The 16,339-nt window shown below is 38.4% G+C and overlaps 1 protein-coding gene across 5 annotated transcripts in view; it reads right to left on the bottom strand.

Annotated features, from left to right (window-relative positions):
- The window catches only part of kiaa1109 (KIAA1109 ortholog), a 285,307-nt gene that overhangs the window by 114,829 nt on the left and 154,139 nt on the right, over nt 1–16,339 (bottom strand). For all 5 annotated transcript variants that reach the window (XM_052035089.1, XM_052035112.1, XM_052035104.1 and 2 more), the window contains exons 36-39: nt 13,066–13,263; nt 9,227–9,438; nt 6,512–6,663; nt 1,967–2,117 (exon numbers count right to left, since the gene is read on the bottom strand). In XM_052035089.1, the coding sequence (XP_051891049.1) occupies nt 1,967–2,117; nt 6,512–6,663; nt 9,227–9,438; nt 13,066–13,263 (713 nt within the window). The remainder of the gene's footprint in view (nt 1–1,966; nt 2,118–6,511; nt 6,664–9,226; nt 9,439–13,065; nt 13,264–16,339) is intronic.

Here is a 16,339-nt window from a genome sequence, read left to right as displayed (position 1 = left end):
GGGCAGAGCAAACTAAAATGGACTAGGAAATGAGATTAAAGAGTAAAATGGTATTAAGACAAAGACTAGTGACACGCAATTCAGAAGATGCTTCTTAAATCTCAGTAAACATTGAAACCAGTGAGAAAGAAAGGCTCTATGAGAACGATGTGACTAATTGGAAATAAAAGATAGCATAAAATTCCAAAAAAGACATGGAAGACGTGATTAATAGTAGGCCAGGGTATTGGATTTTGTTTTTAGAAACCAGCAAAGGATGACAGAAAAATAAAGAGGGAGAAGATAGAGTATGACAGTATATTAGCAGAGAAAGACGAACAGTAAGAGCTTCTGCAGGTATATAAAAATGAAGAGAGTAGCTAAAAGTAAATATTGGTCCCATAGAGGCTGAGACTAGGGAATTAATAGTGGGAAATAGAGAAATGGCAGAGATTCTAAATAATTGTTTTTGTTCAATCTTCACAGTAGAAGACACTAATAAATTCCAATTAACGATAGATAATAAGGAGGCCATGTGGTAGGTTGAACGTATAATTATCTCTATCATTAAAGTAGTAGTACTATACAAAATAATGGCCTATAATGCCAAGAAGTCCCCTGGTCCTGATGGCCTGTATCCTAGCATCTGAGGGGAAGCAATAGTGGAGACAGTGGATTGGTTGTGTTTTCCGGAAGGATTGGAAAACACAAATGTAACACCATTATTCAGGAAAGAGAAAGAAAGTAGAATACTATAGGCCAATTAGCCTGACATCTATCATTGGGAAGTATTAAGGAGACAACTACAGGACATTTATAAAATCAAGCAAGGTCAACATGGTTTCATGAGAGGGAAATTGTACGTGGCAAATTTTAGGAAGAAACATATAGGGTGGATAAAGAAATCGTATATGGCATCTTTTAGGATGAAACAAAAAGGGTGGATAAAGAGGAACTAGTAGATATCATGTATTTAGATTTCCAGAAGGCATTCAATAAGTGCCCCATAATGGCTATTGCACAGGAGTGCATGGGTTGAGGGCAAGATATTAACATGCATAGGAGATTGACTAATAAGCAGCAAAAATGGAATAGGGAAAAATGGATTAATTTTGGATTGGTAATCAGTAAATAGTGAAGTTTCTCAGGAATCAGTGCTAGGGCATCAACTATTTAAAATCTATTTTAATAACTTGGATGAATGGATCATGACTACTAAAGCTAAATTTGCTAACAATGCAAAGAATGGTGGCTTAGCAAGTTGAAAGCAGGAGACCAATATTTAGTGTTAATCCATTTCAATTAATGCATCAGAGAATTCCCCAAATGCAAAGCCTTTAGCAACTTATTCTGGTGGTCCATGAAGGAACTATGTATTCATGTAGAACTGGATCTCAAAAAGTGAAACATTAACGGTTTTAAAGTTACTCTGAACATCAGGGAGGATGGACAAAACTAGGGGTTACTTGTGAATAAGCTAGCTCTGACTAATAAATTTCTGCTTTAACAGTAGGGTACAGCAATAGACAAAACAAAGAAATTAAAGCTAGCTCAAGGGAAAAAGTCAAAAGAAGTATTCAGTTTTAATTGCAAAAAAAAAAATTTTAATGCATTCATTCCTGAGATAAAAGGTGTAATCAACAAAGCCAGCATTTAATATATAAAAAACACGAAGGTTTTGCTGTGAGGTGATTTATTTTGAAAGACTTTGTCTTCCACAAAGTCTGGTGGAAAACTGGACTATCAGCTAACAGGATTGTAAATGATAAAGTTCACTGTAATCTACATTTCACCAAACAGTATTTGGAGGTAGTAATATGGAAAAAAAAACCTAATATCCAAGAAGGCAACAGTGCAACTCAGTCATGCCCATCGTATTCAAATTTTCCTATTAATAATCTGAGACAATCACAACACTTAGCTGAGGGAGCAAATGAAATATGCACTGCTTCTTTCTTTATTTATAAAAAAAGAGGTTTCAACTTACCTCCAGAGCTTCTGTCATAATGCAGCCCATCACAGCACACACACGAAGAGTTCTTTCCATTTCCAGTTTATTCAATGAAGATTTCAACTGATCAATGGGAATAAGCCAGGCACTAATAGCGGGTGTAGCTGTGCTTAAAAGGTTCAGCTGCCTATAACAAAATATATACAAAACTCTTACCAACCTGAAGCAGCTGGATTTTAAATTTTACAATAGAATTTCACTAAAAGGGAGCAGTTGGTTTAAGGGGCAATACAAGAAAATATATGTTCAGAAATTTATCTCCTTTCTTTCCATCCTACCTACCTACCCTCCCATCTCTCATAAGTTGCTCCTTCTATCCATCAGATCAAAAAGAGCCAAATTCAGAAGCTTTCTTTCCGAGACCATTAAGATAGGTAGCTGACTATACCCACCATCGAGGCAACAGGAAAGTGGGGTGGTTGTCTTGAGGCTAACGGTGGGTAGAGGGGTGTGTCGGTAGTGGAAAGGGATAAATTGAATCTGCCTTCAAGCTTAACTCTGACACAGAAGAGGAAGGGTGGGGGAGTGAATGAGATTCACCCAAGTGTGCCACAGAAACTATTGCAAAACCATTTTATTGAAAACAGCTTCCTATTAGCATGCACAAATTAAGTGGGCTGCATTGCATTATTTGTCTGCATTGACAACCCTCAATATTAATATTAGAGTGGGAGGAAACAGTAAAGAGTCAACCAAAATTTCTACTCTTCTGGATCATGAGCAACACATATATCCTTAATCAATCATTTTCTTAGTTCATTGAGTTATTGTCATAGATACTCATTGTCTATGCTAACAAATCCTTCACAAAAAATTATCTTTGATGAAGGCAGTGTAATTGATCTGCTTGTAACCTACAGAAGTTACCTGATAACATACTACTTAACAAATATGTTGGCAGATGAGATCAAAGGGCAGTGGCTGCATGGATATAGAATTGACAAAACCAGAAAGTAGAGACTAGTGGCGAACAGTTGCGATTTGAAGTGGATGAAGGTACACTGCAGTATCCCCCTTCAATTCCTAGGCAATCCCTTGTGGTATTGGTATATTATTGTCACTTGTACCGAGGTACAGTGAAAAACTTGTCTTGCAAACCGATCGTACAGGTCAATTCATTACACAGTGCAGTAACATTGAGTTAGTACAGAGTGCATTGATGAAGTACAGGTAAAAACAATAATAGTGCAGAGTAAAGTGTCACAGCTACAGAGAAAGTGCAGTGCAATAAGGTGCAAGGTCACAGCAAGGTAGATCATGAGGTCATAGTCCATCTCATTGTTCAATAGTCTTATCACAGTGGGTAGAAGCTATCCTTAAGTCTGGTGGTACGTGCCTTCATGCTCCTGTATCTTCTACCCGATGGAAGAGGAGAGAAGAGAGAATGTCCCTGGTGGGTGGGGTCTTTGATTATGCTGGCTGCTTCACCAAGACAACGAGAGGTAAAGACAGAGTCCAAGGAGCGGAGGCTGGTGTCCGTGATGCACTGGGCTGTGTTCACAGCTCTCTGCAGTTTCTTGCGGTCCTAGGCAGAGCAGCTGCCATACCAAGCCGGGATACATCCAGACAGGATGCTTTCTATGGTACATCGGTAAAAGTTGGTGAGAGTCAAAGGCGACAAACCAAATTTCTTTAGCCTCCTGAGGAAGTAGAGGCAATGGTGAGCTTTCTTGGCCGTGGGTTCTACGTGATTTGACCAAGACAGGCTGTTGGTGATGTTCACTCCCAGGAACTTGAAGCTCTCAACCCTCTCGACCTCAGCACCATTGATGTAGACAGGTGCATGTACACCGCTCCCTTTCCTGAAGTCAATGACCAGCTCTTTTGTTTTGTTAACACTGAGGGCAAGGTTGTTGTCATGACACCATTCCACTAAGCTCTCTATCTCCTTCCTGTACTCCAACTCATTGCTGTTTGAGATACGGCCTACAACGGTGGTATCATCTGCAAACTTGTAGATGGAGTTAGAGCAGAATCTGGCCACACAGACATGAGTGTACAGGGAGTAGAGGGCTGAGGATGCAGCCTTGTGGGGCACCAGTGTTAATAATAATCGTGCCGGAGGTATTACTGCCTGATTTGCATCCTCATTGGTGTTGTGGGTTTTGAGACGGTAAATGAAGGAACTGTGGACTCTTCCACAGGTGGTGGCTCATAGGACAGGCAAGTGAGTAATGTCATCCTTCTCCCATTTACACAGGGCCTGAATATTGCTTCTCCATTTAAGCAGTCATGGGCCAGAGGTTTCCAGAAGCCACTGGGGCACTTGCATTTTAATTTGAGCATATTGCTTTTTTCCCCCTGTCAAAAGAATCTCGTATGGTAATCTCCTCCCACAAAAAACTCAGAATACAGTGTCTACTTTGGGAGTCTGATGTGGAATAATGTGCCCTACCCGATGTTGCCTACTGAGAGTAATTAGGACTCAATGCTGTTGATTTGGGAGAGGATCCCAATGTTGGGTCATTTATCCTTCCAGTGTACTTGGGGACTTTGTGCAGACAGCATTGCTGCAAGTAGTTCAGGTCTCAGGATTACACAGGAGGGCAAGGATTATGACTGTCCAGTAAACCATGTGTTTTATGCCAAGGCTCCAGCCCTCATTGTTGAATACCATTTTTCTCAATCAACCAAAGGCTGTGCTGTGCGTTGAATGCAGTGGTGAACTTTATCATCAATATCTGCCTTCATCGATTCATGGCTTCTGAGATAAGGCAGGTGGGCCAAAGTTTTCAAAGGGCAGTATGATACAGCAAGTCAGTAGAGGACCTTAGTGACGAAAATGCTGAGTTTAAAGCACAATCTTCCAAATGTTTCAGTGAAACAAGTCAATAATGTCTTGGAGTTCTGCCTCTAAGCATAACAAACACAGGCGTCATCTCCATGCTGCAGCTCAATTGAGATTTGGGTAATCTTTGTTCTGAAGTGTAGCTGCTACATATTGAACAGTTCCCCATTCATTCTGAAGGCAAGCTTCATTCCCAGGGATGTTTGTTGGAGGAGAGGTACAGGTACAACTCTTGATTGAGAAGATTGAGAGAGGTGTTAAGGCAATGATGCAGCTTTGTTTGACACCAGTCTTTACTGAGATTGGTTATGTTGTAGACTCATGGCTTGTATGCTGTTATGGAACAAATGTAAGATGGAGACAATTTCACAGTGGATTGCCAAATAAATTGCCACAAAGCCTCACAAGTAAGGTCAAAGCACACCATATATAGTGGACCACACATTTTTCTTGGAGTTACTGCACGGTAAAGATCTTGTATACTGTGCCTCTAGATGAATAGAATCCACACTACATCACTAATACCCAGGTGATTTATATATTAATCACCTCAATATGAGGGGCATCATTTGAAATTTGCAAATGATATGAAAGCACAGCCAGAAATTATTGTGCTATTTGTAAAAATTAGGTTATTTCAGATGGAAAACTCAGTTTACAGCACAAGATACTACTAAACTCAATATTCCAAATGAACATCAGAGAATTTATTTTAGGCACTTCTGATACATTTCAGAAGCTTGTATAAAAGAATTGAAAATGTCAATATAACCCTAGTAGTTAATTTTCAAAGTTCAAAATGTATTGTAGCTTTCCGTGACCTTTCCATGAGAAATTCTGGTACACATTCTCCTGAGGTAGCTATTATCTTCACACTATACAGTTGAAACAAGGTAACTGCATGGATTTGTGAGAATATCCCCCATATAACTGTCAAGAGTGCAGGATTTCAAATGAATCTTGAAATTGCTGCCTGCTGCCCGTGGCTGTTCTTCTGCTGACATTTCACTCCTCAGTGGTCCTCCAAGACCAATGAATGAGTCCAAAATGATGCCCTTTATGTCCAAAGTTGTAGGTATTTCCCCACCAGTTACAACTAGAATCCACAATAACATACTGCACCAGGCAGTGAATACTTCTCCACTGATTTCAGTATATTCATGTGCATTTTTTTTGAGGTTTAATAAATCAATTGTACCTTTAAATTTAAAACATTTTATTGGTTCTTAATTGTTTTTGAATGACTGAAAGTTGAACATACAAAATGTTCAGAGTCTTAGACAACTTTGACAACTCCAGTTTAGCCAGGGAAACCTCGTCTTTGACAGCTCCGGCCAAGGTGGGTGACATCATCTTTGAAAGGTCCAGCCAAGTCAGGCCAGAGGAACATCATCTTTGACAGCTCCAGCGAAGCTGGTTAGGCATTGTGTACCTGGCTGTTAAAGCTCTTTTCCAGCTTCTGGATAGGACTTGCTTTGGACCCCAAGGTCCTGCTCGGAGGGAAAAAAAAACTCACTCGTATGATAAGTGTTTAGCAGCAAGTATGTGCAGCTTGTTGTTGACCACAAATCTTCAGGGAATGTGTCAGTAAATTTAGAATCTTACCAAGTTACTCATGAGCAAATATTTCAGTTTTAGGATCATCCATGAAGGAAGATTTACAGAAAGATTTACTTTAGTCATCGAGACCCCCACAAGTAGAACTATCTTACATAAACTGAAGGAACACGTACCTGGAGTAAATCTGAATTCGTGAATGTAAATTGGTTGGGGCGGCAAAGCTGAACCAAATTTCGCTAATGGTAAGTTTCATGCTGCTCGAATCTGGGGGTGGTGGCATCAGTGGAAGATCTTTCTTGAGGTCATCAGACTCAACACCTTCATCCTGAACAAAATATTAGCAACAAAACAAAAATCAAAATGCTAATATTTCAGATTACCTGCCCATTTTTGCTGCAACATTGGTCAACTTTACAACACAGATTTCTTGATACTGTTTGTCCCATGTAATAGAATGGCCACTACTTTGCAAGTTCTTTTCAATTTGCCTAACAAATTAAAATTAAAACAAAACTGAAGTGCAGCTGAACTCTGCGCTCCATAATTTGAGCTAATTAGAATGCTGGATGCAGTGTTGTTTAGCTGTTCACCACCACATTTTGTTTGAAAACTAAAATAAACTGATTGGCATATTTGCATCAGAACATTTGTAGTCAAGTGGATAGTTTGAACATAATGCACAAAATATTAGTTGTTTTATAATCATGAGTTGTTAATCTGACATTGGAAATTTAATTCTAAAAGTGATGGGCAGGTAACTTAATATGATTATCCTATTACATTCTGTAACCAGGGATCAGCTTTACCACCACATAAATGTGGATACAAGAACAAGTTGAAGGACATCTTTTGTGCAATCTTTTGTGAACAATTTACACCCCAATTCCCTAAGGCTTTCCCAATGCCTTCAAACCACTTCAGGATTGTTCTGGAGTACATTTCATCTTCCTGGATGAGTGCAGCTCCAGCAACACTCAAGAAATGCAATGCCATCAGGACAAAACAGCATTCTTAACTGTAACTTTACTATTAATTACTATTATTATCACTTTAATTATTCATTTTGTTTTACTGTCAGTGCACGTGGCTGCCATCTACAAGGTGCTACCTATAACAAGCACTGAATCAATTCAACAGCACCTTCCAAACCCTCAACCTATACCATATAAAAGGACAAGAGCAAGAGATGTATAGTAACACTCCCACCTCCACCCTCAAACACAATTCTAATTTGGAAATATATTGCCAATTTATTTCCAATTGGCAATGGATCAAAATCATACTACTCCCTAACTAGCAGCATCATAGAAATACCTTCAACACACAGATTGCAGCAGTTCAAGAAGACAGATCATGTCCATCTTCATGAGTGCATTTAGGAATGGGCAATAAATGCTCACCTTGCTGGTCATGCTCATGCTTCATTAAAGAATTAAATTTAAGATAAAAATGTCAATTCTAAGTTTCAATAAACTAATAATAGAATATACAAATTCAATTCCACAACTTGCAGTTGATTAATTGCACTTGATTTTAGGTACTTGTTTTTCAAAAATAAGGCTTTACAGCATATGATAACACCAATATTTATGGCCAGATTGGAGATGATTAGGCAATTGTCATCAATTACTCCCATGGATTGACAGCCTACTATGTATCTGGAAGTGACGTTGCACACTTCATTTGAATGCAGCTATCCTCAGTCACTATTGCTGGAGAAGTTAATGTGCTTTCATCAGGAGCAACTGGTGTAGTTTCACTCACAAGTTGTATTTGCTGCAGGAACATTTTAAATAAACTCCATCTGTCCTCTTTACTGTTTGCTAAGTAAATATTCTATGTTTGCACAAAATTCATTGCTTGATTTAAGTATTAAGATCATGTGCATCTTCAATTAATTGGCTGTCACTGTGCAACTCATTGGTTGAAACAGTCAAGTTTCTGGGCAGTAGGATAATTATTCCTCTTATGTTTGTTGCTCTCTTTACTGGAGATTCAGACTCACAAACAACTGCCACTTTGATATGGTCCATGCCTTTATTAACCTTGTCCAACTCCACTTGCCTTTATTATGATCCATGCTTTATTTTGTTGGGGTTGATCAGCTTGTGTCCTTCACTCGAGTGTTCTTCTCGACTGCGGGCAAATCCAGTTTTGCTTCTTCTGTTGCTTCATCAGGGAATCCATTTTTGCTTCTTCTTCTGTAGCTTGATCAGGGCTTTAGGGTTAGGGTGAGGGCCTTAGACATTAAGGTTAGTTAGGGTCAGGATCTTTGACTTTAGGGTTAGGGTCTTAGACTTTAGGGTTAGGGTCTTAGACTTTAGGGTTAGGGTCAGGGTCTTTGGCATTAGGGTCAGGTTCTTTGACTTTAGGGTCAGGGTGGGACTGCAGGTGAATCCAGTTTCGCTTCTTCTGTAGCTTCATCAAGGCTTTTGTAGTCCCAGCTTGAGCTTTACCTTGCTGGCTCTTTGACTGCCTTTTGTGGATCTTAGCTTTTCACTGGCATTTTGAGAACCAAGGTAATGAAGAGCATGTCACTTTGAATGTTATGTTGTCTGTTTCTGGGCAGTAGGATAATAAAATGTTGACTGTTCATTTCCCTCCCTCGATCCTGCCTGATCTACTAAATTCCTCCAGCATTTCATGTGTTGGTTGACACAATTGCATTAATTGACATTCCAATCTTTTACACCTCATGGTCAATCTTTAAGAATGCACATCCCTTTGTGGTCCATAACTATACACATGGAATGGATGTACTGATAACCTGCAAATGCAGTCACATTGTATACACTATGAACTTCTGAAAGTTCTGTACTAAACACAGAACTATGATCTGATCTTTAAAGTATCTACAATGCATTTATCCAGTATATTTATCTTTTTACCTGATCGTCAGATGCTGAATTCCCATTGTTGTCTGAAGTTGGACTTTTATCATCACGAGGCAGGTTATCTTCCGATACATCTGTACTATAGCCACTGCCAGTTGGAGAGCCAGTACTGTCACCTGACTTTAGCATCCCATTTCTTTCTGCTGTGTTCGATTTTCCAAGGACCCCCAAAACATTGTACAGAACAGCTCCTGACTGTCTTCCTCCTAAGAATCCAAGTACAGTAACAATAGTTGGCATCACCTCAAAAATATACACAAAAAAGTTTTCAGATTTCTCATTTAAATCAAATTTACTGTTGCAACCAAGTAGGCTTTTCCCTTTTACTATTTTCAAACTTGATATAACATTGAGCACATCCTCCACTTTAACATCCATATCTGCTTCTTTGTCTGGGAGATTTCACACGATGACCATGCACCCTTTCCTGTATCCTCAAAATTCCCCATGCACCTGGACTCTCTCCCTGGCCTCTTATCACCTTTCAATTAAAACTCACAGCATGGCATCAACCAATTCAACTTTTCTACTCTCCTCGCTCACTTTCACCCACCTGGCGCATTAAGAGACAACCTGAATTGTGTTACTAAAGCTGGTGTCATGGCTGCTTTTAGTTGCTGTCAGGCAAACAGATTTTTGCCACATGGAGTTTAAATGCCAATTCTCTGGCACATCATCATGCAAGAGTTGACCAAACTCTTTTTTCTCAGACCATTAACAATTACAACGTTTACATTTGGTCAGGTACAAGGATAGGAAAGGTTGAGAAATATGGGCCAAATGCAGGCAAATGGGACCAACTCAGGTAGGCAACTTGGTCATTGTGGACGACTTAGACTGAAGGTCCTGTTTCTGTGCTATAAAACTCTATGACTCTATTACTGATATCATCTCCTCTGGAGAACTTATCACTAGCCCTGCTTTGGGAGGATGCAGAAGCAGCTCGTTAAAATATTGTGGTCCAACCTCACAATACCTTAACAAGCTGCTTCTACCTCCTCCCTAAGTAGGGCAATTCGACAGACCTATTTCAGTCTGTTCTGTAAGTCATTTCATCATATCTTGATTATTTTTCTCCCCCCATCTAGTTTCTTCCTAAACACTTCTGCAACTGTCTTCCACTTTAACTGTTTTGTATCATAACCCAAACAATTTAATTTTTACCATGTCCTGTGGGTTCCTAGCCCCCATTTCTTCCTTGAACGTGCTGTCCAACACCACATAGTTCTAATGTGGCAATATAATTCAAAAAAAATTAAGTATTTAAGATAAGATAAGACAAGATTTGGTATCATCATCACTCTCCCATGTCGGTGTAAGGCTTAAGTGGATTTTTATTTTTGGGAGCAAAAGCATTTCAATCTCCCACCACCCCATGAGGATCTTGGTATCAGAATAAACGAGTTAGATATTATTATGCTGCACAGGTCCATATGGCAGAAAAGTGCACAGTTCCTTGCAACCAATACCAACTACTACAGTTACTATTTACATTACCTGGAAGACAGAAGGGACAGGTTGATAGTATTGTTATATGCAGAAGGAAATGATAATGAAGGCCAAGTAATTCTTTCTTTAATCAATGAACCAGAAGCTGCTACAAACTAATTTAAAAGCACTCTGGACAAAAAGACCTGGGGTAAAACTAAAGGGAGAAGAGAGAGAGTTCAGCCACCACACAAGAGTGGCCGAAAGTAGTGTTATCATTACCTGCCAAAATCATGTGATAAAAGTATGTTTGTGCAATATAACAGCATGCAGAGTATCTAAAATATATACGTGTTCAGAAAAGCATAGGGGGCAGGTCTGGAGTATGGTTTCCTGTCAGATGGAAAATAAATACAGAAAGACATCATCATCTACATCACAACTTTCTTTTCAGAAAATGAATTTTCCAGACTTGGGAAATACTCCAGCTCCAACTACAATTTTCTGACCTGAACTGTAACAAAACAAGCTATGTTAGGATAGCCCAATACAAATTGTCAAAAAAACTGCATTTTTAATCTGAGACTGACCCCAAACTAAGTGCTAATTTTAACATGAAGCAATAAGTTAATAAAACTTCATTAAAAGACATGCCATTACACACTGCCTCAAGACTCATTGAAGGAAAAAGTCATGTAAAAGGAAGATATTTGTCTAAATATTAACAAACATTTATTTGTCAAAATAATGGTGTATTTGCACTCAGCGTTATTAGCGTCCGGATCATTCAACAATGTGTGGAATGGAAAGAATATCTAGAAATGCAATAGCCATAAATTGTTGGATGATTTGCATCACAATTATTACCCATACAAAAGAAAGGCAGCTCATCACCAGTCTGTGTTCCATGAAATTGTTGCACTGGCGCATTAAAGGACAATTATAGTTGTCACTGAAAAGTTAGCTCTGAAATTGAACAATGGAAATACACAAATTGCCTGATTAAAAAGGTAACAGCAAAGGCAATCAACCATGAAGGCCAAGAAAGGAAACCATTTAAGTTGTGGAGTCTCTTTTGTATAGATAATAAGCTGTTTCTTCTTAACTGGTTTTCTTCATACTTTGCCTTTTTAATTCTTATGTTTTTTTTGTTGCTCCCATTTTTTTCCCCATATTGATTTCTCTTTCTGGTCCTGAAACAATTCCACCCCATGTCTTTCTCTATCACTCATTAAATCTCATTGGTTAATGAAATTTCTGGTCCATTATTCAGCAAGACCCTGGATGTCTCATTATCAGTACTCACTTCAAACAACTTACAGGCAAACCACTTTTGTGCTGAAAGACAAGAAAAAAGAATCTAACTAGTGAAGCACACTGCAACAATAACCTGACTATCTTTTTCAAAAGGGTTCCTGTTGACTGATGTAATAAAATGATGGTAAATGATAGAGAATCAAATGCTTATAATTAAAAAAAGTTATTCAGCTTCACATAAAATCTTTCCTGCATTGTTGTATTTTAACCTAATATTACAGTAAAACAAAAATGCCTGAATTGTCATGATTAGGATGAAAGGAAAAGATGCAATTTGCAAGGATACCTAAGATTTATAATATTTGAAATACTGAGCTCAGATTTACAATGTGTTTCAGTTCCCAACCATCAGGCGTGTCTTAAAGTTTTATTTCTTGGTAGTATTTTGATTATCAGCTTAATAAATTAACTCCAACATTTCAAAAACATTATGGTTTGAAGTGCATTTAATGAAAAATGAAAGCTACCTGCTTAGAAGAGGATGAATTATCTTATATGCGACAAAATCAAGATTCCCATAGCTTAATGAACAAATCAGTTAAAAAGGAATCAGCACAAAGCCAGCTTAATACTGAATAACGCACAAACAACTCAGCCACAGATGAACCCTGATGGTGGAATGGCATTGTCTGGAAACCTAGGGCTGAGGATGAACTCCCTTGTACTGGTTGCTCTGACTCTGAAATTGAAAGACACTTGTAATGGCAGATCCTTCTAGCAATTTAAAGTAGATATACTTGATGCTTATAATTGTCAGCAAGTCTCTTTTGCACACCATTTAAATGACATTATGTGGTATTACAAACCTACCAAAAAGCTGTAATATAGTGATGAAAATATTTTAAATACAAAGCATTTTACGCCACATATTTATACACATTCTAACAATACTGTCCAGGAATTCTAAAAAAAAATGCTTTATTGATGACATGCCAGTGTAATAATATTTTTTCCTGTTGCTGAGCCCACAATTGAGTGTAATAATTTAAAGCAACTATTACAGCATAATGACAATCAAGAAATGAAATTCAAATTCTATGGAGTAATATATTTGTTGAGAGCTGCACAAAAAAAGCAAAGGAGCATACCTTTTATGGTTAAATTTTCAATACCACATTCAAACATTATCCAGCCCCACTTCTCTACATATTGAGGAGGTTTGGTTCCCTCAGTAGATTTAATATGTTCAGTGTCATCTGTAAAAGTAAAATCCTCCAGTTCTTCTAATGTGAAAAGAACTTTTGACTTCTCGAATGGGATGGCAGTAATTGCACATGTTCCTAAGTCTTTAAATAAAGGCAGAAAATAACATTAGCAAAGCAATGTATCTGTGCACAGTCTAAAATCCCTATCTTTCCATCAGTTAAAAATAGTCTGATCTATTCTTTTTTGATATGACATGAATACTTTACACTTACCTATCCTGAAATGCATCTGGTATCTTTTCATGATTTTAATTCTCCTGACTATGCTACTTTCTATACCACTAATCTTTTCATCATCACCAAACTTGAATTTGTGGTCCCCTAAAGCAAGAGTAAATGTAATGATTGGATGGGGTTTAAGCTTACATTTTTAGGGCCATTATGAGTTGCTTTCTTCCATTTAAACTACAAGATCATTATTCCAACTACTTATCTTTCATTACCTATTTAAGTTCCTAATGATATTATTAATGACGTCAATTCCATGAACTTTAATTTTAGCTAACAGTTCCTGATGTGAAACCTTATCAAATGCCCCCAGAGGTCGATACAAATAATAATCATTCTCCTGTCCAATAAGACTAAATTGCTTGCTCAAAAAATTTGGTAAATTTCATTAGATATGATCCACTCTTTACAAATCTACATTGGTGCATCTCATCAAATTTGAGAGCACTTCGGAAAAAAGTTAATTTCATCATTTACTTCCTTAAAAACCCTGTCTGGAAGCAAGGAGGTCCTGGATCCAAGTACCCCAAAATCTCATGCTAAGGATGAGGTTTCAGGGGTACTTGGAAGCACATGATAAAATAGGCCGAAGTCAGCATGGAAATCTTAAGGGGAAATCTTGCCTGACAAATCTGTTGGAATTCTTTGAGGAAGTAACAGGCAGGATAGACAAAGGAGAGTCAGTGGATGTTTACATGGATTTTCAGAAGGCCTTTGACAAGGAGCTGCACATGACACTGCGAAACCAGATAGGAGGCCATGGTATTAAGGGAAAGTTACTTGCATGGATAGAAGACTGGCTGACTGGCAGAAGGCAAAGAGTGGGAACAAAGGGGGCCTTTTCTGGTTGGCTGCTGATTACTAGTTGTGTTCCGCAGGGATTGGTGTTGGGTCTGCTACTTTTCATGTTATATGCTAATAATCTGGATGACGAAATTGATGGCTTTGTAGCAACGTTTGCAGATAATACAAAGTAGGTGGAGGGCCAGGTAGTGTTGAGGAAGCAGGGAGTCTGCAGAAGGACTTGGACATGTTGGGAGAATGGGCAAAGGAGTGGCTGATGGAATACAGCGTAGGGGAATGTATGGTCATGCACTTTGGTAGAAGGAATAAAAGGCGTAGACTATTTTCTAAACGGGGAGAGAATTCAGAAATCGGAGGTGCAAAGGGACTTGGGAGTCCTAGTGCAGGATTCGCTAAAGGTTAACCTGCAGGTTCAGTCGGTAGTAGAGAAGGCAAATGCAATGTTAGCATTCATTTCGAGAGGACTAGAATATAAAAGCAAGGATGTAATGCTGAAGCTTTATAAGGCATTGGTCAGACCACATTTGGGGTATTGTGAGCAGTTTTGGGCCCCATATCTAAGGAAGGATGTGCTGGTGTTGGAGATGGTGCAGAGGCAGCTTACAAGAATGATCCTGGGAACAAAAGGGTTAATGTATGGGGAGCACTTGATGGCTCTGGGCTTGTTCTCGCTGAAGTTTAGAAGGATGAGGGGGGATCTCAGTGAAACCTACCGAATATTGAAAGGCCTAGATAGAGTGGATGTGGAGAGGATGTTTCTAGTAGTGGGAGAGTCTACGACAGAGGGCACAGCCTGAGAATAGAAAGACATTCCTTTAGAACAGAGGTGAGGAGGAATTTCTTTAGCCAGAGGTTGGCGAATCTGTGGAATTCAATGCCACAGACGGCTGTGGAGGCCAAGTCATTGGGTATATTTAAAGCAGAGGTTGATAGGTTCTTGATTACTAAGGGTGTCATAGGTTACAGGGAGAAGGCAGGAGAAAGGGGTTGAGAAGGAAAAATAAATCACCATCATGATCGAATGCTGGAGCAGACTCAATGGGCCAAGTGTTTTATCCTTAAACTGGACTTCTGCATGTGCTAATGTGAGAGAGTTCCAACCCTTGTTTTTTTGTTAGATTCTTTGTTATATCAGGTTTCCTTCTATTCTTCAGATTTTTTTTAATCCAACTAGTCTCTCAGGTTCTTCTTTTCATTTCCTGTACTATCCATGTCTGTTTTTTAGTGCAACAAATATTCACTATATTAATTCTTAAGATGAAGGCACTGTCCTCTGAGAAAAAATGTACTAAGACTGGACTACATTCACTGGAGGTTAACATAATCTCATAAGATTCTTAAAAAGGGGTTGACAAGTATGCCAAGAAGTTTTTAATTTTTTATCTGTCTGAAAAAAATCAGAATCAAACATCTTAGCACAAGAATGGAGCAGAGGAGAAATTTCATTGAGTGGAATTCTCTTATCAGAGGGCTGTGGATGCGCGTTCAGTTTTTGAGTATATTCACAGCTGAAATTGGGATTTTTGGACACGAAGGGAAACGCAGGATGTGGGAGTCAGGTCCAAGCATGGACTTGAGTCTTCATTTAATAAAATCAGCCACGATTTTATTAAATGAAGTAGGCTCATGGGACCATGTGGCATACTTCTTTTTCTTATATTCTAAAGGACTCTTGACCACCCATTTCCATCTCATTTGAGTACAAATATTAATATCCCATGCAGTTTATTTTCATATTTCTTTTCAAATCTCTATTGTTGTATTTTCTCTTCTTTATCTCTCTCCCAACATTCATCTGTGGTATTGCTCAAGTAAAGCTGCTGGCCGTTCTGTCAGCAATCTTTCTCATCCCACTAGTTCTAAATTACTAAGAATTAAAACAAATCAAACCTACCATTACAGAGCAATTACTTATAATTTATACAAATACTATTATATATAACCAACATTCAGATAAACATATTACAATCTAATCAATACAAAATACTTTTTTATTCTTTGCCTGTTGAAATAATATCTGAATAGAAAACTTTTCTTTTTCTAGTGGAATTAGAGAGGGCCATTTTTGCCTCACATCTAGAGTCACTATTTGACAGCAATTGTTTTGTCAAGGTTAGAAATTTAT

Source organism: Pristis pectinata, chromosome 2, assembly GCF_009764475.1.
Source record: "Pristis pectinata isolate sPriPec2 chromosome 2, sPriPec2.1.pri, whole genome shotgun sequence".
Classification (NCBI taxonomy): Eukaryota; Metazoa; Chordata; class Chondrichthyes; order Rhinopristiformes; family Pristidae; genus Pristis; species Pristis pectinata.
This window is presented reverse-complemented; position numbering and strand designations above follow the sequence as displayed.